At 50.0% G+C, this 27,911-nt stretch overlaps 1 protein-coding gene across 1 annotated transcript in view; it reads left to right on the top strand.

Moving 5' to 3' along the window:
• The first annotated feature begins 3,543 nt into the window (after positions 1 to 3,543).
• LOC132571024 (zinc finger protein 208-like) overlaps positions 3,544 to 27,911 on the top strand; it is a 39,191-nt gene continuing 14,823 nt past the window's right edge. The window contains exons 1-6 of the mRNA XM_060237655.1: positions 3,544 to 3,750; positions 10,466 to 10,595; positions 13,216 to 13,383; positions 14,358 to 14,548; positions 18,136 to 18,265; positions 21,975 to 23,839. Of these exons, the coding sequence (XP_060093638.1) occupies positions 3,544 to 3,750; positions 10,466 to 10,595; positions 13,216 to 13,383; positions 14,358 to 14,548; positions 18,136 to 18,265; positions 21,975 to 23,839 (2,691 nt within the window). The remainder of the gene's footprint in view (positions 3,751 to 10,465; positions 10,596 to 13,215; positions 13,384 to 14,357; positions 14,549 to 18,135; positions 18,266 to 21,974; positions 23,840 to 27,911) is intronic.

The raw sequence follows: 27,911 nt of genomic DNA, 5'->3' as shown, positions 1-27,911 counted from the left end.
CTGTTGCGACATGGCTCAGGCTGAGTGGGCTGAAACTGAACCCAGCGAAGACAGAGGTCCTTTGCGTGGGTCGCGGCGCTCTGGGAAGGGAAATAGCTCTCCCGGCCTTCGATGGTGCGCTATTGAAAGCAGCGCGCCAGGTAAAGAGCCTGGGTGTTTTACTGGAGCCTTCACTATCAATGGAGGCCCAGATAGCAGCCACTGCCAAGTCAGCATTCTTCCATCTGAAGCGGGCAAGGCAGTTGGCCCCTTTCCTCGAGCGCCGGGACCTCGCAACAGTGATCCACGCAACGGTCACCTCAAGATTAGACTACTGTAATGCCCTCTACTTGGGGCTACCTCTGTGCCGGACTCGGAGACTGCAGCTAGTGCAGAACGCGGCAGCCAGGCTGTTGCTGGGGCTCCCAAAACGGGAGCATATACAGCCGGGGCTGCGTGAACTGCACTGGCTGCCGATTGTATACCGAGTCCAGTACAAAGTGTTGGTCGTTACCTTTAAAGCCTTATATGGCCGAGGACCTGCCTACCTGAGGGACCGTCTTTCCCCATACGAACCCCAGAGAGCACTGAGGTCAGTCGGGAAAAATCTAATGACCATCCCCGGGCCGAAGGAGATAAAATATCAGAGCACCAGAGCACGGGCATTCTCGATTGCGGCTCCTACTCTGTGGAACCGACTCCCCGAGGAGGTGCGGGCCCTGCGGAACCTTGAGCAGTTCCGCAGGGCCTGCAAGACCGTCCTTTTCAAATTTGCACACCCGGACTGTTAGGAAGATCAGAAATTAAGGAGCCGCCAATGCGGTTGAAGAACTATACCGCAGAATAACTGTATTTATTGAACTGGTTTTTAATGTTATTAAGTTTATTGTTGATGTTTTATATTGTTAAACTTAAAGGTTTTATTATTATTATTGTATGTTTTTATAAAATGTTGTTAGCCGCCCTGAGCCTGCTGAGGTGGGGAGGGCGGGATAGAAATAAAATTTATTATTATTATTATTATTACTTACATGACACAGAGTGTTGGACTGGAGGGGCCACTGGCCTGATCCAGCATGGCTTCTCTTATGTTCTTATGTGACACAGAGTGTTGGACTGGAGGGGCCATTGGCCTGATCCAACAGGGCTTCTCTTCTGTTCTTATGTGACACAGAGTGTTGGACTGGAGGGGCCACTGGCCTGATCCAACATGGCTTCTCTTATGTTCTTCTGTGACACAGAGTGTTGGACTGGAGGGGCCACTGGCCTGATCCAACATGGCTTCTCTTATGTTCTTCTGTGACACAGAGTGTTGGACTGGAGGGGCCACTGGCCTGATCCAACATGGCTTCTCTTATGTTCTTATGTGACACAGAGTGTTGGACTGGATGGGCCATTGGCCTGATCCAACAGGGCTTCTCTTCTGTTCTTATGTGACACAGAGTGTTGGACTGGAGGGGCCACTGGCCTGATCCAACATGGCTTCTCTTATGTTCTTACGTGACACAGAGTGTTGGACTGGATGGGCCATTGGCCTGATCCAACATGGCCTCTCTTATGTTCTTATGTGACACAGAGTGTTGGACTGGATGGGCCATTGGCCTGATCCAACAGGGCTTCTCTTCTGTTCTTATGTGACACAGAGTGTTGGACTGGAGGGGCCACTGGCCTGATCCAACATGGCTTCTCTTATGTTCTTCTGTGACACAGAGTGTTGGACTGGAGGGGCCACTGGCCTGATCCAACAGGGCTTCTCTTATGTCCTTACATGACACAGAGTGTTGGACTGGATGGGCCGCTGGCCTGACCCAACATGGCTTCTCTTATGTTCTCATGTGACCCCTTTACCATTCTACGCATCTCTTCGACCGGCCTGAAGCCTTAGAGCTCTGAGATCAGGAGAAAGGTATAAGAAGTCTCTCATCCAGAGAAGAACCACCATGTTCTCCTGCTCCCACATTCGAACCCATCCAGACAGAAGGGCCATTTCCCAGAGTCCGGCCTCTGTCCAGCCCTCAGACACCTCTGGGGGGGGGGCTCCTCTGCCTCTTTCTGGGCCCTGCTGGAGATGGCTGCGAGGGGGGGGGGCAGCCAAAATGCCAGGCATTCAGGCCAGCCAATCAGCATGAGGGATTTGTCCCCCTTGATCCCACCCGGACTCCTTTCTGGGCCTCCTAGCCCGCACAAGGCGAGTTTTGTGTTCTTGCTGGCAGCCCCCTTAGCGGGACCTGAACCCCCAAGGCCCCCTGGGACTGCGCCCTTCTCTTTCTCCCTGCTGTGGGGAGGGAGGGGGAGTCGTACCTCTCTTGCCTGGCAAAAGGCTGCCCTTCCTCCCCCCCCACAATCTGGCATCGTGTCAGGTTTGCCTTTGCCAAGTGAGCGGTGGAGGGAGGGGGCAGAGACAGCCACGTCCTCTCCCTGGGTGCCCACTCTGCAAACCCTGCCGGAGGTGGGTCCTTGAACCCACATATGGGGGGCTTGACGCCGCTGCCTCTGCAATGCTCCCTGTGCTGGATGCCCTGTGCCCTTTCTGTCTTCCTTTTGGAAATGCTCCTCTCCTCCGCAGGGCAGGCCTGGGACACCTGCTGGCAGCCCCTACCCCACACTGGGGGGGGGGAGGCCTCTTTGGGTCTCAGGAGGGGGGCAAGGCTGAGGCTTCCTAGGCGGGCAGGCGGCTCACCTTCTCTCCGCCCCCCCCCCGCCCCATCTCTTTCTTATGCTTCTCTAGCTGGGAAGGAAAAGGAAAGGTCCCCTGTGCAAGCACCAGTCGTTTCCCACTCTGGGGTGACGTTGCTTTCACAACGTTTTCACGGCAGATTTTTTACGGGGTGGTTTGCCATTGCCTTCCCCAGTCCTCTACGCTTCCCCCCCAAAGCAAGCTTGGGACTCCTTTTACCAACCTCGGAAGGATGGAAGGCTGAGTCAACCTGGAGCCGGCTCCCTGAAAACCCAGCTTCCGCCGGGGATCGAATTCAGATCGTGAGCAGAGCTTAGGACTGCAGGACAGCAGCTTTAACACTCTGGGCCAGGGGGCAGCCTTTTATTTGCTTGGGGGTCCACAGAAGACCAGCTTTGCCATTCTAACCACCTCCCCCCCCTGCATGCAACCTGTCATTACAAAGCAGTGCAAAACCCGTGCCTGTTGGACACGGTTGCCACCCTCCAGCTGGGGCCTGAAGCCCCCCCAGAATTGCAACCGGCCAGTCCCCCCCTGGAGAAAATGACCGTCTTAGGGGGGGAGAGGACTCTCTGGCCTTGTGCCCCACCCCGTCCCCCGCCTTGCCCAGAATCCCCCCCCAAAAAAAAGCAATGGGGAGGGTTTTCTCACCGGGGCGTGGCCAGCCCTGTGCAACCCCTGCTTGAGAAGGGGATCCCCCCTCCCCGCTCCAGTGTCAACGCCCAGCTCCCCTCCTTACTTCTGAGGAGACCCCCTCTCTGCAGGGCTTCCTCCTCCGCCTGCTGCAGCCAGCAAGGGCCTCCCCCCCCCCAGATGCAAACTCTTCCCCCCCCCAGGAGCCCCTCCTCCTCGGCCTCTCTAGCCAAGGCCTCCCTCCCCCTCTCTCTATGGGCTTAACCCCTTCGGCGCTGCAGCGGAAGGCGCCAGGAGCACCAGCCGAGCTGCCCTCTCCACGCCTCCTGCTGCTGCTCGGGAGTAACTCTGCAGTCCGCGCCGGGGGCGGGATCGCCTCCTTCAGCCCGCTCAGGAAAAGGGGGCTGAAGCTTTGTCGCAGCTGCAACGAGGACCGTAAAATTCAGCCGGGGGGAGACCGTGTGAGCTGATGCTGTTCCCTGAACAGACCAGCATATCGAGGAGGGGCTTTCTGTTGCCCCTGGAGATAAAACACGGGACTCCAGATGTGACCAGGAAGCACCCAGATGTTGTCAACAGAGAGGCTGCCGGCTGCGACAGATATGAAATCTCAGGCATCCCCACCTGGAATGAATCCAAACCCGGGTTTCCTGTCTCGTTTTACCCGTTCTGATTTCTCCAGGCCTGGGTCCTGTCTGCATTTAGCACACCGAGTCCAATCACAGCTGCTGTTGTCCTTTGGCCTCTGGAATGACAGATGAGCTCACCTCCCAGCTATGGCTGAAGAACAGAGGCTGGATTTGGATACCCAGGAGTGTCAGATCCTCACCTTCAAGTGTTTGCTCTGTCCCCTGAACTAAACTCTCCGCTTGCAGCCCCACAGAGAGGAGGAAGAGGGAGAGTCCTGCCTGGGAAGGAGGAGAGGGGCTGGTAGGGGAAATGGGAGGGGGAAAGGGGGAGAGAGAGGGCAACCCATCCTCCCCACAGGCCTTGACGGACCACGGAGGGTCTGATTCCGTATCTGGCAGCTTCGTAGATGTGTGGATTGGGGGGGGAGGGGGAGGCATCTGAAACAGCAGCTGCTCTTTAGCAAATGTTCAGTCTCATTAACAAGTTGGCAAAGTGTGTCTTTGGATCCTGTTACCCTTAGGTGGATCTGTAACTGCTTGGCAGACGGCACCCAGAGAGTGCTTAAGAACATAAGGGGAGGGACGGTGGCTCAGTGGTAGAGCATCTGCTTGGGAAGCAGAAGGTCCCAGGTTCAATCCCCGGCATCTCCAAAAAAGAGTCCAGGCAAATACCGTAGCTGTGAAAAACCTCAGCGTGAGACCATGGAGAGCCGCTGCCAGTCTGAGAAGACAATACTGACTTTGATGGACCAAGGGTCTGATGTTCCTCAGTGGAATAGGCTTCCTTGGGAGGTGGTGGGCTCTCCTTCCTTTGAGGTTTTGAAACAGAGGCTAGATGGCCATCTGACAGCAATGCAGATCCTGTGAATTTAGGAGGAGGTGTTTGTGAGTTTCCTGCATTGTGCAGGGGGTTAATTAATTTTTTTGCAAAATAAATCTATATATCTTTTAGTAATTTACAGCGTACATATATTGTACATATTACTGGCAGGATACAGTAGATACTAAATGTAGATATAGATTGTTATCAGTGTTCCCTCTAAGCTGTAATGGAAGCTGTAAAACGTAAGAAAGACTCCTTTAAGCGGTAGAAAGCTAGTCCAAGTGAGATTAATAAAAGGGAACACAGGCTGTGGCAAATCAAATGCAAGACTGTGATGAGGCAGGCAAAAAAGGACTATGAGGAGCATATTTTAAAAAACATAAAGACCAACAATAAAAATTTCCTCAAATATATTAGAAGCAGGAAACCAGCCAGGGAGGCAGTGGGGCCCTTGGATGACCAAGGGGTAAAAGGATTACTGAAGGAGGATAGGGAAATGGCTGAGAAGCTGAATGCATTTTTTGCTCGGTCTTCACTGTGGAAGACGAGAAGTGTTTGCCTACTCCAGAACCACTTATTTTGGAAGGGGTGTTGAAAGACCTGAGTCAGATTGAGGTGACAAGAGAGGAGGTCCTACAACTGATAGACGAATTAAAAACTAATGTCACCAGGTCCGGATGGCATACATCCGAGAGTTCTGAAAGAACTCTAAGGTGCACTTGTGGATCTTCTGACAAAAATATGTAATCTTTCATTGAAATCTGCCTCCGTTTCTGAGGACCGGAAGGTAGCAAATGTCACCTCCATCATTAAAAAGAACATAAGAACATAAGAACATAAGAGAAGCCATGTTGGATCAGGCCAACGGCCCATCAAGTCCAACACTCTGCGTCACACAGTGGCAAAAAATGTTATATACACACATACACTGTGGCTAATAGCCACTGATGGACCTGTGCTCCATATTTTTATCTAAACCCCTCTTGAAGGTGGCTATACTTGTGGCCGCCACCACCTCCTGTGGCAGTGAATTCCACATGTTAATCACCCTTTGGGTGAAGAAGTACTTCCTTTTATCCCTCTTAACCTGTCTGCTCAGCAATTTCATCGAATGCCCACGAGTTCTTGTATTGTGAGAAAGGGAGAAAAGTACTTCTTTCTCTACTTTCTCCATTCCATGCATTATCTTGTAAACCTCTATCATGTCACCCCGCAGTCGACGTTTCTCCAAGCTAAAGAGTCCCAAGCGTTTCAACCTTTCTTCATAGGGAAAGTGCTCCAGCCCTTTAATCATTCTAGTTGCCCTTCTCTGCACCTTCTCTAAAGCTATAATATCCTTTTTGAGGTGCGGCGACCAGAACTGCACACAGTACTCCAAATGAGACCGCACCATCGATTTATACAGGGGCATTATGATACTGGCTGATTTGTTTTCAATTCCCTTCCTAATAATTCCCAGCATGGCATTGGCCTTTTTTATTGCAAACGCACACTGTCTTGACACTTTCAGTGAGTTATCTATCATGACCCCAAGATCTCTCTCTTGATCAGTCTCTGCCAGTTCACACCCCATCAACTTGTATTTGTAGCTGGGATTCTTAGCCCCAATGTGCATTACTTTGCACTTGGCCACATTGAACCGCATCTGCCAGGTTGACGCCCACTCACCCAGCCTCAACAGATCCCTTTGGAGTTCCTCACAATCCTCTCTGGTTCTCACCACCCTGAACAATTTAGTGTCATCCGCAAACTTGGCCACTTCACTGCTCACTCCGAACTCTAAATCATTTATGAACAAGTTAAAGAGCATGGGACCCAGTACCGAGCCCTGCGGCACCCCACTGCTTACCGTCCTCCACTGCGAAGACTGCCCATTTATACTCACTCTCTGCTTCCTATTACTCAGCCAGTTTTTGATCCACAAGAGGACCTGTCCTTTTACTCCATGATTCTCAAGCTTTCTAAGGAGCCTTTGATGAGGAACTTTCTCAAAAGCTTTCTGGAAGTCAAGGTAAACAACATCTATCGGGTCTCCTTTGTCCACATGTTTATTCACCCCCTCAAAGAAATGCAACAGGTTAGTGAGGCAAGATCTTCCCTTGCAGAACCCATGCTGAGTCTTCCTCAATAACCGTGTTCATCAATGTGCCTACTCATTCTGTCCTTGATAGTGGTTTCTACCAACTTTCCCGGTATTGAAGTCAGACTGACTGGCCTGTAATTTCCCGGATCTCTTCTGGAACCCTGGGGAGCCACTTAAACAGCATTTAAAGAGGACTGTATATTTTAATATATATATATATACAATGAAGATAGAATGCCAGCAGGGGGTTGGGGGCTTTCCAGTGTTTCCCGGTATTGAAGTCAGACTGACTGGCCTGTAATTTCCCGGATCTCCTCTGGAACCTTTTTTAAAGATGGGGGTGACATTTGCTACCTTCCAGTTCCAGTGTTTTGCACTGAGTGTCACATGTATGATTTTATCATTGAAATTGTAACTATTGTATATGGTTTTACTGTACATTGTATCTATGTGTTGTGAGCCGCCCTGAGCCTGCTTTTGCAGGGAGGGCGGGATATAAATAAAAAGTATTATTATTATATCATATTATTCATTATAATATTTATTATAATATTAAATATAAAGCATTCCCCCAAAGTGATTTGATTAATTTTTTAAAACTTAAACAGCAATACAGGGATAATATTGGAACTTCTGTTATATGTTCAAGCTGCTAAAAGGTCATTAACATTTTTAACATGCTGCCTAATGTTGAAGGGGGCCCGCTTGCCATGGGGGGGGCAACCATCTCCCCCCCCTCAAACTCTCCTCCTCCTTCCAGCGGGGGGGGGGAGAACTGCATTTCCCAGAAGGCCTTGCAAGCACCAGTCAAGTCAGCCCCGCCTTTTCCAAGGGTGGGAGGGGGCAGCATGAGCAGCCCCCCCTCTCTTCCCCCTCCCCCGCCTGCTGAGGGCAGGATTCGGCTCTGGCTCCTTTGCAGCAGCAGGAGGGCAGGTGAGCAAGGGGGGCGGGGTCCCTGGGGGGGATGGGATCTGGGGGAGGACAAGAGGGAGGGGCTCCCCCACCACCACCCCGGGCTCAGCTGGTTTTGCAGCCTTGGGGGGGGGCTCCTCCTGGGTCCTTCTCTCCTCTTTCTGGTCTTGCCTCGCGGGGGTGGGGGGAGGTTGGGGGGGCTCCTGCTTCTTTTGCAGCCCCCTCCCCACCCCCAGGAGGCGCCTGGCCCCGTTGTGGGGTTGCATTGGCGAGAAAGACTCTCACTGAGTAAGTTATACATCCGCAGTATTCCAATGTATTTCTCTTTTAGAATAGTGTATCAGAATGAATTTTTGCATTGGCCTGCTGAAAGTAGGGATATTGGCTGTTTATCTCATTTTATATATACTTAACCCATTTTCAATATATGTTATTGTATTCTTTTTTTCCTATGGCAAACCGGAATGATGTTGACATGTCAAAAAGTAAATTAGGTGGATAAGAACGTCACTATCCAATGTATCTCTCTTTTAGCTGCATTGAGAGGATGATGTGGAATTGTTTTCTGTGGCCCCGGAAGGTAGGACCAGAACCAGTGGGCTGAAATTGAATAAAAAGAGTTTCCGGCTCAACATTAGGAAGAACTTAATGGAGGGACGGTGGCTCAGTGGTAGAGCATCTGCTTGGGAAGCAGAAGGTCCCAGGTTCAATCCCCGGCATCTCCAAAAAAGGGTCCAGGCAAGTAGGTGTGAAAACCTCAGCTTGAGACCCTGGAGAGCTGCTGCCAGTCTGAGAAGACAATACTGACTTTGATGGACTGAAGGTCTGATTTTACAAGATATTGCATGGGATGGAGAAAGTAGAGAAAGAAGTACTTTTTTCCCTTTCTCACAATACAAGAACTCGTGGGCATTCGATGAAATTGCTGAGCAGACAGGTTAAAACGGATAAAAGGAAGTACTTCTTCACCCAAAGGGTGATTAACATGTGGAATTCACTGCCACAGGAGGTGGTGGCGGCCACAAGCATAGCCATCTTCAAGAGGGGTTTAGATAAAAATATGGAGCAGAGGTCCATCAGTGGCTATTAGCCACAGTGTGTGTGTATATATAAAAATTTTTGCCGCTATGTGACCCAGAGTGTTGGACTGGATGGGCTATTGGCCTGATCCAACATGGCTTCTCTTATGTTCTTATGATTAAGTATAAGGCAGTTTCATATGTTCATATGTTCAACTTCCTGACCGTTAGAGCGGTTCCTAATAGGCTTCCTCGGGAGGTGGTGGGCTCTCCTTCCTTGGATGTTTTTCAGCAGAGGCTAGATGGCCATCTGGCAGCAATGAAGATCCTCTGAATTTAGGGGGAGGTGTTTGTGAGTTCCCTGCACTGTGCAGGGGATTGGACTAGATGACCCTGGAGGTCCCTTCCAACTCTATGATTCTAAGTTCCCACAGGCTTCCTCCTGGGAAGGTGGTGGGCTCTCCTTCCTTGGAGGTTTTTAAACAGAGGCTAGATGGCCTCTGACAGCAATGAAGATCCTGTGAATTTAGGGGGAGGGGTTTGTGATTTTCCTGCATTGTGCAGGGGGTTGGACTAGATGACCCTGGAGGTCCCTTCCAACTCTATGATTCTATGACACACTCAAACATGGATATCGGCTGCTTATCCCACTATATATACTGAACTCATCTCCCACTAATTTTAATGTATTTTTCTCCTAATTGCAATCTATATGTATGTTACATGTTAAAAGGTAAATTAGTTGGATGGGAAATCTTCTGAGATATAAATACCTTCCTTTTGACCCAGGCTTAATACAATGTAGTCATTAACAGACATTCTCCCATTTTGACATATTACTGTTTTATTGCTTTTGCATGCTCATGCTACTCAGATCAAAGGTTTGCTCAGTTTGTTAATTTTACTGTTCTGTCATTGAATTTGTACCATTTTGCATTCTAAACCATTCCCTACCAGATAATTTTTCTATTCTGTCATTGGATCTTAAATTTGTACCACTTTCCATTCTGACCCACTGACTACCAGCTACGTGTGGCTTTGCTCACTGTGCCGGATTCCTCGTCTGATGAAGTGTGCTTAAGAGCACATGAAAGCTTCCATACTGAGTAAAACTAAGTTGGTCTTAAAGGTGCCCCTTGACTCCTATCTTGTTGCCTTCTCTGTTGTTTCCCAAAGAGCATGGGATGAAGAAAGTAGAGAAAGAAGTTCTTTTCTCCCTTTCTCACAATACAAGAACTCGTGGGCATTCAATGAAATTGCTGAGCAGTCAGGTTAAAACGGATAAAAGGAAGTCCTTCATCCAAAGGGTGATTAACATGTGGAATTCACTGCCACAGGAGGTGGTGGCGGCCACAAGCATAGCCAGCTTCAAGAGGGGATTGGATAAAAATATGGAGCAGAGGTCCATCAGTGGCTATTAGCCACAGTATATATGTGTGTGTGTGTGTACGTGTGTATATACACACACACATATATTGGCCAGTGTGTGACACAGAGTGTTGGATTGGATGGACCATTGGCCTGATCCAACATGGCTTCTCTTATGTTCTTAATTGGTCTAGATGAAGAGAAGCCCAAGTTCATGCAGATTTCTGGATTTGTATTTCTTGGAGACTCTCAGTATATAATCAAGGGAGTGGGTGATGGGATCCTTTTCTTCTTGAAAGGACAGGAACGGTTGTTCACGCGGGCCGTGTTCCCCTCTTCCAGAGCTCCCCGGTGTCCCTTGAGGAGGCGGCCATGTTCTTCACGGAGGAGGAATGGGCCCTGCTGGATCCAGGCCAAAGAAAACTCTTCTGGGAAGTGATGGAGGAAACCTACGAGACGGCCGCCTCTCTGAGTGAGGCTCCTACCTCTTTTATCTTCTTCCTTTTTGTCCTTGTGGTGTAAGGCTTCCCCTCAGGGATGAGATGTTTGGGGAGGGACGGTGGCTCAGTGGCAGAGCATCTGCTTGGCAAGCAGAAGGTCCCAGGTTCAGTCCCTGGCATCTCCAGCTAAAAAGGGTCCAGGCAAGTAGGCGTGAAAAACCTCAGCTTGAGACACTGGAGAGCCATGAATGGGGCTGTGGCTCAGTGGTAGAGCATCTGCTTGGTAAGCGGGAGGTCCCAGGTTCAGTCCCCGGCATCTCCAACTCAAAAGGGTCCAGGCAAATAGGTGTGAAAAACCTCAGCTGGAGACCTTGGAGAGCAGGGAAGGGATGCTGGCTCAGGGGTAGAGCACCTGCATGGCAAGCAGAAGGTCCCAGGTTCAATCCCCGGCATCTCCAACTGAAAAGGGTCCAGGCAAAGAGGTGTGGAAAACCTCAGCTGGAGACCCTGGAGAGCTGCCACCGGTGTGAGTAGACCAGACTGACTTTGAGGGACCCAGGGGCAGCGGCGTCACTAGGGCGGGGCCAAGGGGGCCATTGCCCCCCCCGAGCATTGTCATTGGCCCCAGGCACTGACCCATGCCCCCCCCAAGTTGGCCCCAGGCACTGATCGTCCAGCCCCTGCCCCCAAATTCCCGCCTCAGCTAAGCCGGCCGGACCAATTAAATGCAGGGGGGAACCAGGGACGGGGGTAAGAAGCCCTGGGGGAGGCCTAGGCCCCGATCCGGGAAACCAGCAGCTGCTTCGTAGGCGGGCGGGCAGGACGGCTTCCTTTGTGCTCCTCTCGGGCTCCGCAGGGTCTCCAAGGCGGCGCATGCAAAGGAGTCCCCCGCCCACTTGCAGGGAGGGAGGGAGCGGCGTGCTGGAGCAAGCGGACTGGCAGGCAGGCAGGCAGGCCGGCCTCCCCCGCCCAGGAGCTGCCAGCCATTGTCCCCCTCGAGCTCCGGCGGCGGAGAAGCGCCCGCGGCGCCCCCCCCCCCCGCGCTTCTGGCTTGCCTGCTGCGGGCTCCTTGCTTGCAGGGCAGGCCGAGGGAGGGAGGGAGGGAGGGAGGCAAGGCGCCTGCCTCCTCCTAACACTCCGGAGTCGCGCTGCAGCCAGCTGGGAGCTGCTGGTCTCCTCGGCCGCTTTCCTCGGGGGGCCCCGGAAAGGTGGGAGCCGCTGCAGGGCTGGCCTTTGGGGCATTTGGCGGCCGTGGCGGCGGCGGGGGCGCATGACAGAGCGCCGCTCCAAAACCAGAGCAATCAAACCGAAGGGAGGTGTGTGTGTGTGTGTGTGTGTGTGTGGAGGTGTGCGATTGCTGCCAAATTCACTTGGCCCCAGGGTGCAACCCAGCCCAGTGACGCCACTGCTGGCCTTCCCTGCGGAGAAGCGCTGAGGATCAGGCAGCCTGGAAGGAGCGGGCCTCGGGTTTGCAAGGGGGGGAAATAGAACACAGTATAGGAGGAGTTTAATTAGGCCAGTTTATGTTCACAGAGCTAGAGGTCACTTTTAGAGCAGCACAGAAAGTCTCTGCAATAAAAAAGTGAAAGCAGAAACCTCTGGAAACACAATGTTGATATATTTCTGGGGTCAAACATGCAGATTAATATACTAGATCCAAGTAGTCAGCAGTGTTGGTCTGAAGTAGTAGAACAAAATAGGAGTGAAGTGGCACCTTTAAGACCACCTTAGTTTTGCAGAGCTGGACTTTCTATCCCAGCTGTTGGCGGGGAGATCTAAGGAAGAAGCTAGAAAATACTGGATGAAATTTTATGCCTGGCTAGACATTCAAGACTTTTGAGATTCTCTGGTGTGAACTTCTCTCCATTTCCCCCCTGTTTTTTATATCACAAAATTGCCTTTACTGGAATTGTCAAACTAATAGATAACTTAACCCAAAGATTTATAGTATAAAATTTTAAAATGTTGATGATGTTTAGTATAGAGATAATAATATGGGACAATTTATGTAAATAAAGTATTGAAGATGTAAGCTTGTATTTTTTGAAAGTATCTTTATGCAGAATAAGGTTAAAATGTATTCTGCTCTCTATTCTCCCTATCCCCTACCCTTACTCTTTCGGAAACAAAACTTTTTAAAATGGAAGACCAACTTCGTGTTATTCAGAACGTCAGCTTTCGTGTAGATGCACACTTCCTCCAATGAGGAATCCGGTTCAGTGAGCAAAGCCACACAGAGCTGGTAGTCAGTGGCTCAGAATGCGAAATGGTACAGATTTAAGATTCAATGACAGAATAGTAAAATTAACAAACTGAGCAAACCTTTGATCTGAGTCGCATGAGCATGCAAAAGCAATAAAACAGTAATATGTCAAAATGTAAGAATGTCTGTTAATAACTATATTGTATTAAGCCTGGGTCAAAAGGAAGGTATTTATATCTCAAAAGATTTCCCATCCAACTATTATTATCCCATTAATATACTAGACAGTCTTTTTACAGTCAGGGTCAATTCCCCCCCCCCCCCATTTAATTTGTCTAGATTAAGAGAAGCCCAAGTTCATGCAGATTTCTGGATTTGTATTTCTTGGAGACTTTCACTGTATAATCAAGGGAGTGGGCGATGGGATCCTTTTCTTCTTGAAAGGACAGGAACGGTTGTTCACGCGGGCCGTGTTCCCCTCTTCCAGAGCTCCCCGGTGTCCCTTGAGGAGGCGGCCATGTTCTTCACGGAGGAGGAATGGGCCCTGCTGGATCCAGGCCAAAGAAAACTCTTCTGGGAAGTGATGGAGGAAACGTACGAGACGGCCGCCTCTCTGAGTGAGGCTCTTACCTCTTTTATCTTTTTCCTTTTTGTCCTTGTGGTGTAAGGCTTCCCCTCAGGGATGAGATGTTTGGGGAGGGACGGTGGCTCAGTGGCAGAGCATCTGCTTGGTAAGCATAAGGTCCCAGGTTCAGTCCCCGGCATCTCCAACTCAAAAGGGTTCAGGCAAATAGGAGTGAAGAGTGAAAAACCTCAGCTGGAGAGCTGCCGCAGGTCTGAGTAGACCAGACTGACTTTGAGGGACCCAGGGGGATCTGATTCAGTAGAAGGCAGCTTCAGAGGTTCTTTGGGTCACTGCTGGGAGGGAAGCTTATGTCAGCGCAGGGTTCATCGAAATTCCAGAATTATAGAACTCTTTCTTTATGAAATAAGTTTCTTTATTAGAAATACAATGTCTCTGCAGTTGAAGAACTTTGAGAGTGATAACATACATTGAATAGCTTGGGGCATATATGGGAGTACATCAAAGGGGGCTTTAAATCATTCTCTAAACAAAGTTACATTTCTCTCACTGAGGTACGAGCTTCACACGTCTGTTATCTATCTTCCTGAACCATTCGTACATCCTCCCTCCGGCCAGTGGCCTTGGGGGACCTGGGAAACGGCATCTCTGTTCTGCCAGCCGTTTATTGCTCTTGGCGCCCAAGACTCCCCTCCTTTCCTCCTTCACCCCCCCCCAATATGTCTAACATTCTACAGAGGTGCAATGGGGTTAGTCTTAAACAAACAAACAGTATAGGCAGCATGGTTAGTATCAATAGCAGGCAATTGAACACAAGCTGACAGCTTTGTGTTGAGCTGAAGAGGACAGAGATCATGGAAAGGGGGTGGGGGGTGAGAAAACAAGAAGGAAGACTGATTCATATGCACAGGAAGCTGCCCCACAAACCAACAAATGAGCAAAGAAATTTTCTTTCCACATTCTGAAGTGCCTCACATTGTAAATTCTGTCTGGGTGTTGCTTCTGCAGGAGACTACATTTCCCAGGAGGACTCACGAGCGCCAGAGAGATCTACCCTGCCTTTCCTAGGTTCCCCGGGGGCAGTTTTCCCTCCAGATGGAAATAAAAATGTATGGGATACGCAGTTCCCCGGGGCCTCCCTCCTTTCGTGCTTCCCCTGGCTGGAGGGAGAACTTGGCCTTTGCTTGTCTGCAGGAAAGGTGAGTTCACCGTTTCATCCCCAATTTTGGACAAGAACAGGGGAGGGGAGAGAAACATGCAGGAAGAAGAGTGGAGGAGGAAGTGGTAGCTGGAAAGAGCCCTGAGAGAGAGACAGAGAGAGAGACATACAGAGACAGACAGAGAGAGAGAGGCAGAGAGACAGAGAGAGACAGAGAGAGAGAGAGAGAGAGATGAGGCTTCCTGGCCAAGATCCGTGGGGTGGGGTACGGGGTGGGGGGTGGGTTACTTGTGCTTTCACCCCCTTGAATATGTTCCCTACAGCCAGCCTGGGGTTCTTCTTATCCTTAACTCTTACATGGACCCCCAATCTGACCCAGCAGGGCTCATTGTCTGGTTTGGTGCAGTGGTTAAGTGTGTGGACTCTAATCTGGAAAACCGGGTTTGATTCCCCCCTCCTCCTCCACGTGCAGCCAGCTGGGTGACCTGGGGTCAGTCACAAGTTCTCTCGGGGCTGTTCTCTCAAGAGCAGTTCTTTCAGAGCTCTCTCAGCTCCGCCTGCCTCACAGGCACAGCTCCCTCTATGCTGCACTGGGGGGTGCTGGTGCACAGATGTTCAACAGGGTGCTTATAGGTTTATGCTCACAAGGCATTTTCCTTCCTTTGGAAACAATGGAGGATGAGGTCACCTCCTGGGACTCATAGAATTGGACTCCTTGCTCTGATCTTTTTGAAACTTGGGGAGGTGTTTGAGGAGAGGCAACAGCAGCTATGCTGAAAGTTTGGTGCCTCTACATAAAAAAGCAACAGCAACCCTGAAGCCCCAGATATTGCAGGTCAATTCTCCATTATAGCCTATGGGGTCCATAGACTATATTGGTCTCTATAGGCTAAACTGGAGCAGGGGGGGGGAAGCGTATTTCTTCACACCCCTATTATGCTTTTTAGTATGATTTATGATTTTGCCTTATCAGAGAAAAGTGGGATGTACATATTTAAATAAAGAAGTCAGTCAGTCCTGGAAAGGAAGGCTGTGATGACTAAGGGTTTCTCCAGAACAAGTCCTGTCAGACTAACCTGATCTCTTTTTTTGAGAAAGTGACTACCGTTGTGGGATGAATCTGGGCCACAATATTTTTATTCTTTGTTGCTGAAATGGGTTGGTGGCCAATTCTGAGGCTCTTCTCTTTCACATTTTTGTTATACATCAGCTTAGAAATTTTTCAGGCAGTATTTTCCCCCCCCCCTTTGTTTTGACTCGCATCCTGTTCTCCAGACAAGAGGCTACTCTTAGGTCAGAATATGGAGAACCAGAAGGCCAAGATGTCAGGCGACAAGGAGGCTTCTTCTCTCCCCCTCTCTTCAGTCTACATGCAGAACATCTCCTAAAGCAAGATGGGTTAGAGCAGTGGGGTCAAAGATGCGACCTGGGGGCCAAATCAGGCCCCTGAGCAACTGGCTGTCATCTGCTTCCTTCTCCCTTCTCTTGCTTCCTTCTGCATCACAGCTTGCTTTGCCAGGCTTGCTCAATCGCACAGGAGCTACAGAGCAAAGCCTCTGTTTTCTCCATTGGCTGACGCTCCTCCCTTGGGGAAGAAGGGGGGGGGGAGAGGGAGAGCTTGCTTTGCCAGGCTCTCTCAATCACACAGCAGAGCTACTGAGCCAAGCCTCTCTTTCTTCTATTGGCTGAGGCTCCTCCCCCTCCTGGTCCCCTGGGGAAGGAAGGAACGAGCCATAGCTTCCTTTACCCAGTTCCCTGGATCCCAGGGGAGAAATACAAAGAAAGCACTTTTAAGACCGAGTGCTAAAGTTTTAAGCGTGTTTTATTTTAAATCTTTAATTGTGTTTGTCTGTGTCCTTTATAAAGTTATCTCTCTCCTACCTGGCATTACACTTTATGAGGCAGATGGCCCGGCCTGATGAGGTCTAATTTATGCCAGATCTGGAGCTCATAACAAACGAATTCAGCACTGCTGTATTAGAGTTCTATGGAACTGGAGTGAACATTGGTGGAAGGAGCATTCCAACTTTGAGACAGGCAGAGGGCCCCCGATTGGTGGCAGAAACAGTGAAGACTTAAAAGGACTGCTGTGTGGAAGGCTGAAGCAGGGGGGTCCCAGGGCAAGGGTAGCCCCGAACATCCAGGAGACAGAAATAGGGAGTGCTCGCAAATTCTCCAACTTCCAGGCTGGTGATGGAGAAACTTAAATGGTTACAGATTCTCTGTTTCTTGGCTCCCTCTTCAATCAATCAATCAATCATTTTATTTATATCCCGCCCTCCCCGCTGAAGCAGGCTCAGGGCAGCTGACAACATCAAATCAAATACAGTAAATTATACAATAAATATTTAGAAGAAATAGCTAGTTTAACAGTTTAATTAAGATTCTAAAATTACAAAATTAACATTCTGGTGCTACTTCAACAGATGGTGAAAATCACTTAGGCAACTCCCTCTATCTTTTTAATCGGTGAAGGCCATCCCAAGGAGAATGGTCTTGCAGGCCCTGCAAAACTGTTCAAAGTCCCGCAGGGCCCGCACTTCTTCCGGGAGCTGGTTCCGTAGGTGTGGGGCTACGATAGAGAAGGCCCGCATGCGAGTGCTCTGTAGTTTTGCCTCCTCCTGCCTGGGGATGGTCAGTTGGTTCTTCCCTGCTGACCTCAGTGCTCTTTGGGGTTCATATGGGGAAAGACGGTCCCTCAGGTAGGCAGGTCTTCACCCAAAGGGAGACTGGACCAAAGAAACCAGAAGGAGAAGTCAGGCTGGGAAAGGCAGCCCCTGCAGGAGCTGGGAAAGGCTTTTAAGGGTGAGGTTGTGTCGCTGCTGGCCAAGATATCCTGGTCACCTTATGAGAAGACAAGAGTCACTAGAAAAGAGAATCATGCTAGGGAGAGTGGAAGGCAGCAAGAAAAGAGGAAGAACAAACAGGGAATGGATTTATGCAGGTTTTTGCCTTGAATCTGTCCCTCAGCAGCCCCCACGGATCACACGGCCTGGGGCGACTCAGCCTTTGGTTGGTTAGAGAGGAGACAAAACGGAAGACGCTTTGCCTTTAAGACGGGCAGTTTATGTTTACACATCTGGATGTAACCATTAGAGCAACACAAAATGTCTCTGCAGACAACAGTGTTTAAAGCAGAAATCTTCTCTCAAACATTACTTGTCTTTATTTCTGGGATTAAACATGCAAGATAGTATAATGTCAGCCTTACAGTCAATTATCCCCCCCCCCGCCCTTACACACACACACACATTTAACTGGATTTGACCAAGAGAAGCCCAGTTCTTTGCAATTGTCGGAGTTTATATTTCTTGGAGACGTTCAGGATATAATAGCTGGCAGAGTTTGAAAAAGAAACTAGTTCTATTTTCCGTCCCTTTGGTTTGATGTATTGGATTCTATAATTGGCTAGATCCAAAGAGGCAGCTGTGTTGGTCTGAAGTAATAGAACAAAATAGGAGTCAGTTGCACCTTTAAGACCAACCTAGTTGTATTCAGACCGTCAGCTTTCGTGTGCATGCCCACTTCTTCAGACGAGGAAGAGACAATTGATTGGCTGGTGGGGTTCTTCCTTCTTTCTGGAGTGGTCAGAGACATGATCGAGAGGGCCACATTTTCCTCTTCCAGAGCTCCCCCGTGTCCTTTGCGGGGGTCGCTGTCTCCTTCACAGAAGAGGAATGGGCCCTTCTGGATCCAGGCCAACGAAAACTCTACTGGGCTGTTATGGAGGAAATGTTGGAGACCGCGGCCTCTCTGGGTAAGGATCTTTTCTGCTTTGTTATAATCGCAGAAGAGGGGGGAGGGAGGGAGGGGAAACTTCCTTTGACGGTCTTTCATTCTAGAGCACACTTTCATGTCCTGTAGAGGAAAGAGCATGCTTGGGATCATTCAGCTCCTGAAAAAGAAAGCATAACATATTTTCACGCTGCAAAGAGAAACCTGTTGATGAAGTGGGCTCTGACCGGGAGAGATGGACCCTATCCAGCTGGGTTCCTGCTAGGACATCCCCACAGCTCCTGTTTCCTTCTTCGGTCTTTCTATTTGGGGGCCCAGCGGCTCTCTTCCTTGGACTGAGTCGGGCCGAGGGGTGGAGGGAGGAAAAGCCCCACGGATTGGACCAGGCCAGAGAAGGGGCTTCTGTTCTGCGTCTTCAAAGTCCCTGATTCAGTCGACAGCACTTGGAAAAGGAGTTGAGAGAGGAGGAGCTTCATTTGTAGGGCCCCCTCCCCTCCCTGGGCTGTAACCTCAAACCTCCAGGAATTCCCCAGTCTGGTGTTTCCAAGACTACCTGTGCCTCTTGAGTCATCATTTCCTCAGGCCCAGAGTCATGGAGGGCGTTTGAGTGGGTTGTTGTTCAGTCGCACAGTGGAGTCCGACTCTTTGTGACCCCCTGGACCACGTCATGCCAGGCCCTGCTGTCTTCCACCATGAGCGGGAAGCCCCCCCAAATTCCTTTTCAAAGTCATCAACAAATAAATAACGTGCTACAGGCATCGAAGAAAGACAGAGGCTGCAGTGCGGCTCGTGAGCCACCTAGAGCATTTCGCGTGCTTTGAAACCTTTGCGGAGACCATTGGGCCCAAGCGAGCCTTTACTATTCTATGGATTTATGATTAATCCTTTGCCTGATGAAGAATTTGGAAACAGGACGAGAGCTGGCTCACCTGTTGCATTCATAAGAACATAAGAGAAGCCCTGTTGGATCAGGCCAATGGCCCATCCAGTCCAACACTCTGTGTCACAGAAGAACATAAGAGAAGACCTGTTGGATCAGGCCAGTGGTCCATCCAGTCCAACACTCTGTGTCACAGAAGAACATAAGAGAAGCCCTGTTGGATCAGGCCAGTGGCCCCTCCAGTCCAACACTCTGTGTCACATAAGAACATAAGAGAAGCCCTGTTGGATCAGGCCAGTGGCCCCTCCAGTCCAACACTCTGAGTCACTTAAGAACTTAAGAGAAGCCCTGTTGGATCAGGCCAGTGGCCCCTCCAGTCCAACACTCTGTGTCACATAAGAACAGAAGAGAAGCCCTGTTGGATCAGGCCAGTGGCCCCTCCAGTCCAACACTCTGTGTCAAATAAGAACATAAGAGAAGCCCTGTTGGATCAGGCCAGTGGCCCCTCCAGTCCAACACTCTGAGTCACTTAAGAACTTAAGAGAAGCCCTGTTGGATCAGGCCAGTGGCCCCTCCAGTCCAACACTCTGTGTCACATAAGAACAGAAGAGAAGCCCTGTTGGATCAGGCCAGTGGCCCCTCCAGTCCAACACTCTGTGTCACATAAGAACATAAGAGAAGCCCTGTTGGATCAGGCCAGTGGCCCATCCAGTCCAACACTCTGTGTCACATAAGAACATAAGAGAAGCCCTGTTGGATCAGGCCAGTGGCCCCTCCAGTCCAACACTCTGTGTCACATAAGAACATCAGAGAAGCCCTGTTGGATCAGGCCAGTGGCCCCTCCAGTCCAACACTCTGAGTCACTTAAGAACTTAAGAGAAGCCCTGTTGGATCAGGCCAGTGGCCCCTCCAGTCCAACACTCTGTGTCACATAAGAACAGAAGAGAAGCCCTGTTGGATCAGGCCAGTGGCCCCTCCAGTCCAACACTCTGTGTCACATAAGAACAGAAGAGAAGCCCTGTTGGATCAGGCCAGTGGCCCCATCCAGTCCAACACTCTGTGTCACATAAGAACAGAAGAGAAGCCCTGTTGGATCAGGCCAGTGGCCCCTCCAGTCCAACACTCTGTGTCACATAAGAATAGAAGAGAAGCCCTGTTGGATCAGGCCAGTGGCCCCTCCAGTCCAACACTCTGTGTCACAGAAGAACATAAGAGAAGCCCTGTTGGATCAGGCCAGTGGCCCCTCCAGTCCAACACTCTGTGTCACATAAGAACATAAGAGAAGCCATGTTGGATCAGGCCAGTGGCCCCTCCAGTCCAACACTCTGTGTCACATAAGAACATAAGAGAAGCCCTGTTGGATCAGGCCAGTGGCCCCTCCAGTCTAACACTCTGTGTCACATAAGAACAGAAGAGAAGCCCTGTTGGATCAGGCCAGTGGCCCCTCCAGTCCAACACTCTGTGTCACATAAGAACATAAGAGAAGCCCTGTTGCATTAGGCCAATGGCCCATCCAGTCCAACACTCTGTGTCACATAAGAACATAAGAGAAGCCCTGTTGGATCAGGCCAATTGCCCATCCAGTCCAACACTCTGTGTCACACAGTGGGCAAAAAAAGGAGGTTCACAAGTTGGTCTAGAAGCCCTCCCATTCTGCCCCCCCCAAGCACCAAGAATACAGAGCTTCACTGCCCCAGACAGTTCCAATAATATACTGTGGCTAATAGCCACTGATGGACCTCTGCTCCATGTTTTTATCCAAACCCCTCTTGAAGCTGGCTATGCTTGTAGCCGCCACCACCTCCTGTGGCAGTGAATTCCTTGCACGATGTTTCCTTTAATGGAGGATTGAGAAATACATTTTCAATTGATTCACTTTGATATTGAAGACTTTCAACAGGAGCTGCACTGCAATTTGAGTCTTTCTTCACTGCTTATAGCATGTTATTTATTTGTTGATGACTCTGAGAAGGAATTGCATATTTCAAATGCAGTAAGGATTTGGGCAGTATATTAATTATAGTAAAGGTGGCTGGATACTTTCCCTTTAAACTGTTCATGGATTATTCATAGTAATCAAGGACACAGCATTTGCTTGGTCTGTTGAAGAGTAGCAGGCAGCCAGTCGTGGGCGAGCCCTGCAAGTCATAGAATCATAGAGCCGGAAGGGGCCAGACGGACCAGTTCCTGGCTCCGACTGCTGCTGGCCCCGGCCCATGGGAGTTGCACTTCAAAGGCTGGAGCCGCCCTTTCGAGGCCCTGTCGCCTGCCTCAGCCAGAGCTTGAAGGCAGACAATATTGAGTGGTGGATTTGCAAAGACTCCTGAAAGCCTTTGTTTCTTATGGGACAGGTACTGCTTCTATTCTTTTGGGGTGTTGAAACCCCCTATATTCTCCCCACCTCTCCAATTCTTCTGCAAGTCTAGATCACTTTCCAGGTTTCTGGGATTATCTATTTTGTCCACATCGCCAGTCTCTCAATTTAACTGTTGGATATATTTATTCTTTTTCATTTAATCAAAATATTTCAACAAAATTCAAAATTTTTTAAGGATTCTTTTTCCTATTCTGTTTTATGTGTTGCCTAAACATCTGCTAGAAACCTTATTAACCTGAATGGAAGCTCAAGAGCAAGCTACTGCAAGAGTGGGAAGAAAGAAATCACCTCCTCCTTCCCTTGGTCACCCCTTTCTTCTTTTCCAGGTCATCCTGATGTGTGTTTAGATATTGCTGAGGTTTTTCCAAGCCCTTGGCTGTGGTTATAGAAAGCACCATTGATTACTGACCTTACCTGCTAACTGGTATTTTGTAACTTTTTCATTCATATATGATTTTGGTCTCTCTTTTGCAGTTGCAGATGTGTTTGAGAAGGAATCAGGAGGGAGAGTTGTGGGAAAAGACAACAACATACAAGTGGAAGCACAATCTGGGGGTCAAGCGGTACCCAAGAGACATTGCAGAAAGAACAGGGAATGGAAACAGAAGCAAAGGAAAGAATTGGTGGTCTGTCAGAGTAGAAAGAAGCCTGAGGTCTCATCCCAAGATGAAACACAGAAGAGAAAGAAAAGGTCTAATGGTCCCATGAACCAGAAGGGGTCCAGCTGCCAATTCAGTACTAAAGCACCTGAAAAAGTTCCAGCATTCTTGAAAAGGCATAAATGTGTGGAATGTGGAAAGTGCTTCCACTGGAGTCGGTCACTAACTGTCCATCAAAGGTTTCACACAGGGGAGAAGCCATATAAATGCTTGGAGTGTGGGAAATGCTTCTCTCAAAATGGCACCTTAAAAACACATCAAAAGATTCATGCTGGGGAGAAATCATATAAATGCTTGGAGTGTGGAAAGTGCTACTCCCATAATAGCAGCTTGACTGTACATCAAAAGATTCATACTGGGGAGAAGCCATATAAATGCTTGGAGTGTGGAAAGTGCTACTCCCATAATAGCGGCTTGACTGCACATCAAAATATTCATACTGGGGAGAAGTCATTCAAATGCTTAGAGTGTGGAATGTGCTTCTCTCGGAATTTCATCCTAAAGCAACATCAAACAATTCATACTGGGGAGAAGCCATATAAATGCTTTGAGTGTGGAAAGTGCTTCTCTCTCATTGGCAGCCTAACTACACATAGGAAGATTCATACTGGGAAGAAGCCATACAAATGCTTGGAGTGTGGAAAGTGCTTCTCTCAGAATGGCAACCTAAGAGCACATCAAAAGATTCATACTGGGGAGAAGCCATATAAATGCTTGGAGTGTGGAAAGTGCTACTCCCGGAATAGCAGCTTGACTGCACATCAAAATATTCATACTGGGGAGAAGTCATTCAAATGCTTAGAGTGTGGAAAGTGCTTCTCTTTCAATGGCAGCCTAAAGCAACATGAAACGATTCATACTGGGGAGAAGCCATATAAATGCTTGGAGTGTGGAAAGTGCTTCTCTCAGAATTACGCCCTAAGAACACATGAAAAGATTCATACTGGGAAGAAGCCATACAAATGCTTGGAGTGTGGAAAGTGCTTCTCTCGGAATAATGCCCTAAGAACACATGAAAAGATTCATACTGGGAAGAAGCCATACAAATGCTTGGAGTGTGGAAAGTGCTTCTCTCGGAATGACGCCCTAAGAACACATGAAAAGATTCATACTGGGAAGAAGCCATATAAATGCTTTGAGTGTGGAAAGTGCTTCTCCCAGAAAGGTGGCTTGACTAAACATCAAAAGATTCATACTGGGAAGAAGCCACATAAATGCTTGGAGTGTGGGAAGAGCTTCTCTCAGAGTGGCCAACTAAGGTCACATCAAAGGATTCATACTGAGGAGAAGCCATTCAAATGCTTGGAGTGTGGGAAGAGCTTCGCTCGGAACGACACCCTAAGAGAACATCAGAATATTCATACTGGAGAGAAGCCATATAAATGTTTGGAGTGTGGAAAGTGCTTCTCTCGGAATTACACCCTAAGAGCACATCAGAAGATTCATACTGGGGAGAAGCCATATAAATGCTTGGAGTGTGGAAAGTGTTACTCCGGGAATGGCGGCTTGATTGCACATCAAAAGATTCATACTGGGGAGAAGTCATTCAAATGCTTGGAATGTAGAAAGTGCTTCTCTCGGTATAACACGCTAAAACTGCATGAAAAGATTCATACTCGGGAGAAGCCATATAAATGCTTTGAGTGTGGAAAGTGCTTCTCTCTCAATGGCAGCCTAACTGCACATAAGAAGATTCATACTGGGGAGAAGCTATTCAAATGCTTGGAGTGTGGAAAGTGCTTCTTTCGGAATGACATCCTAAGAGTACATCAGAAGGTTCATACTGGGGAGAAGCCACATAAATGCTTGGAGTGTGGGAAGAGGTTCTCTTGGAATAGCAGCCTAAAAGAACATCAAAGGATTCATACTGGGGAGAAGCCATATAAATGCTTGGAGTGTGGGAAGTGCTTCTCCTTTAATGGCAGCCTAAGGTCACATCAAAAGATTCATCATGGGGACCTCCGTTGAGGAATGCGGGTGGGCTGTATTGAGGAACGACACGGTCAAGAGTCCAGTTTGGAGGAATCCCCCAGCTGTTGATTGGTCTCTCTGGGTCTTAAGAGATGGTGAAAAGCTGGCTCCTTTTGTCCAGCGTCAGGAGCTCTCCGGGTTTTCCTAGAGTCCTTGTTTTAGCCCTCAGGCTAGAGTCCTGGAGATGTGAGATTTATGATCCAGCTCAGAGATTTATGATCCTGCCAAAGTCTTTTTTTTTTTTGGGGGGGGGGGGCGGGGCGGGGAATGAAGCCTGTCTCTTCTTCCCATCCTAAACTTCAAAGAAATTCTCTACCACTCTTGATAAGAAGTGACTTTCATCTCCAGCGAAGCTACCCGTCTCTCAGACATGTCGGTGGGGAAAAATAAACCTGTCTCTTACAGCACTTTCCATGTAGTTGGTTTTCTCAGACTCTGGTGCAAGAAGCATTTGAGCAAGAAAACGTTATCGAGGAATTCTGAAAACGAAACATTGGCTTACCTGAAGGTTTCTTCTCTTCGGTGGAGTGAAATCATCCAGTTATTTTTCCCTCCCCAAGAGGCTGTTGTTACGCCTACTCGAAAGGTTGGCTCTTTTTTCTTTTCTTCCCCTTTTGCATGGTTGGATTAATAAAGTTGTATTACTTGGTTAGTTCCTTTTCTGTGTGGAGTTTTCAGTAGTTTGGGGCTTGGCTATTCTACGCCTGGGAAGGACACTCTACCCCCCCCCCCCCGCCCTGTGATCTGGAAGGCATCCCAAAAGTTTACATAGCCCTTCCTGGAGCGAGAGGGTGTGTGACTTAACCACTGTGGATGACTTCCCCCACCAGAAAAGAAGATGGAGATATTGGATTTATACTCTGCCCTGAATCTCAGAGTCTCAGAGCGGCACACAATGTCCTTTATCTTCCTCCTCCACAACAGGCACCCTGTGAGGTGGGTGGGGCTGAGAGAGCTCTCCCAGAAGCTGCCCTTTCAAGGACAGAGCGTCAGAGTGGCCTACAATCTCCTTTATCTTCCTCCTCAAAAACAGGCAACCCTGGGTGGGGCTGAGAGCTCTCCCAGAAGCTGCCCTTTCAAGGACAACTCCTGTGAGAGCTATAGCTAACCCAAGGCCATTCCAGCAGGTGTAGGTGGAGAAGTGGAGAATCAAACCCAGTTCTCCCAGATAAGAGTCCGCACACTTAACCACTACACCAAACTGAAGGAGAATGAACCAGGGAAACAGTTGTAGGAGGGTTTTTTTTGACAAATCTGCGTGTGGAGAAAGGCGCATAGTTGTGGAGCTGCAGGTGAGAAGGGACAGTGTGGCATATCAGTTTTCTGAGACACTTTTAATTGGATGGACATTTCTACGTTTATGACTTAATTGTTGATGTGTTGTTACCATAGGGATCTATTTGGCCATAGATTGTAGAGCTGGAAGGGACCTCCCAGGTCATTGAGCCCAATCCCCTGCACAGTGCAGGAACTTCACAAATACCTCCCCCCCTCGACACCCCCAATGCCCCTCCTCCCTGCCCAGAAGATGGCAAAATCCTCCGGGATCCCCTGCCAAAGGGGAGAAAAATTGCTGACTGAACCCAAAGTGACAATCTGCATTTCGCTGGACACAGAAACAGCAATGCTGCCCTAGAATCATAGAATCATAAGAGTTGGAAGGGACCTCCAGGGTCATCTAGTCCAACCCCCTGCACAATGCAGGAAACTCACAAACACTTCCCCTAAATTCACAGGATCCTCATTGCTGTCAGACGGCCATCAGCCTCTGTTTAAAAACCTCCAAGGATGGAGAGCCCACCACCTCCCAAAGAAGCCTGTTCCACTGAGGAACTGCTCTCATGGTCAGGAATCCTAGAGTTGGAAGGGTAATCTAGCCCAACCCCCTACACAACTCAGGAAACTCACAAGCACCCCCCATCTAGCCTCTGCTGAAAAACCTCCCAGGAAGAAGAGCCCACCACCTCCCAAGGAGGAAGCCTGTTAGAATCATAGAAGAGTTGGAAGGGGCCTCCAGGGTCATCTAGTCCAGCCCCCTGCACAATGCAGGAAACTCACAAACACCTCCCCCTAAATTCACAGGAGCTTCCTTGCTGTCAGAGGGCCATCCAGCCTCTGTTTCAAAACCTCCCAGGAAGGAGAGCCCACCACCTCCCAAGGAGAAAGCCTGTTCCACTGAGGAATCGCTCTCAGGGTCAGGAAGTCCTTCCTCATGTTGAGCCGGAATCTCTTTTGATTTCATTTCAGCCCCCTGGTCCTGGCAGTCATTTGGGGGCAGGAGGTAGGAGGCCAGAGGGGGGAGCAGCACAAAGACTGTGGGCGCCCTGCTCCTGGCCCTCCCTCCCTCCGTGGGGCAGTCCTTGCTGGCAGGGGGCCGCCAGCCTGGTGGGGAAGAGGCCGCAGGGTCCCTGTGCAGAAGACCAGGGCCTGGATGGCTCGCTCAGGGCTGGAGGCTCCCCGCACAGAGAAAAGCAGCCCTCCAAGGAAGCGGCTGTTCCTGCCCTCTCTGCCAGCCCTGCCCGGGGGCTTCTCCTGGGCCAGGCAGGGAGATTCTCACAGGAGGGCAACCTCTTCTCCAGCCGCAGTCCCAAGGCAGCGAAGAAGCAGCAGCCCAGTGCTGGAATCGCCCCTGACGCCTCTGCCGGCTCTTCCTTCTGGGCAGGGGGCTCAGGAGTTCGAGGCTGCTGAGCAGGACTCAGTCTCCTCCCTGCTAGGGATGCCATCAGCCTCCAGGTTCGGCCTGGAGATCTCCTGCCCGGAATGACTGCAGCGCTTAGCTCCCCTGGAGAAAATGGCAGCTGCTGTGGAGGGGGGGGGGGGGTGTCTCTGGCCTTCCCAGACTCCCTCCGCACATCCCCAGCGGTTTTGCAGCCTGGATCTGCAAACTTAACCCCCCCATCCCCTTCTGGTGGTCCGGAGGGGGGTCCTCCCTGGGAGGTGGTGGGCTCTCTTTCCTTGGAGGTTTTTAAACAGAGGCTAGATGGCCATTTGACAGCAATGGGGATCCTGTGAATTTAGGGGGAGGCGTTTGCGAGTTTCCTGCCTGGTGCAGGGGGCTGGACTAGATGACCCTGGACGTCCCTTCCCCCTCTAGGATTCTAGCTCTAGATCTCGCCTGGGCTCATCACACCTGCAGGGGAGGGGAGGGAGGGGGCAGGCCCGTAGCCAGGGGGGGCATATTAAAGAGTCAGGGGGCACTTAACAGGTCCCCTCCCCTGGCCAGCGTGGCTCTGACCCCGGGCGCCTGACCTTCCCTTCTGCCCTCCCCCTCCAGCACAAGCCCCTGGGGGCTAGCAGAGGTGGGAGGGGCCCCCAGTGGCAGCCATTGCAAGGTCTGGGGGGAGCAGCGGCTGCTCCAAGGTGCCCCTCCCACGCCATTTAAACATGGGGAGAAGGAGGGGGGAGTCACGGGCACCCCACAGGAAGTCAGGGGGCGGGGCCTCCACAGGCCCCCCCATAGCTACAGCCCTGGGAAAGGGGCTGCTTCATTTTCGCAGCTCCAGCCAGTGGGGGGGGGGGGTGTTGAGGAAGAGGAAGAGTAGAAGGAGGTGGGCGCTTCCATCTCCCCCCTTATCATGGGGAGGTGCCTCACTCTGCCCCCCCCCGTGTCCCCCCTCCTCAACCACCTGCCCGGAAGAGCGGGAGAGACCCTTCTCCTCCACTTCTACTTCCTCCTCTTCTTCCTCTCCTCTTCCTCCTCCTCTCTTCCTCCCCCTCCTCTTCTCTTCCTCTTCTTCTCCTCCTCCTCTTCTTCCTCTCCTCCTCCTTCTCTTTTACTTCC

This window comes from Heteronotia binoei, chromosome 5, assembly GCF_032191835.1.
Source record: "Heteronotia binoei isolate CCM8104 ecotype False Entrance Well chromosome 5, APGP_CSIRO_Hbin_v1, whole genome shotgun sequence".
In the NCBI taxonomy this organism is placed as follows: domain Eukaryota; kingdom Metazoa; phylum Chordata; class Lepidosauria; order Squamata; family Gekkonidae; genus Heteronotia; species Heteronotia binoei.
Note: the sequence above shows the minus strand (reverse complement) of the source record. Positions and strands in the feature narration are given on the sequence as shown.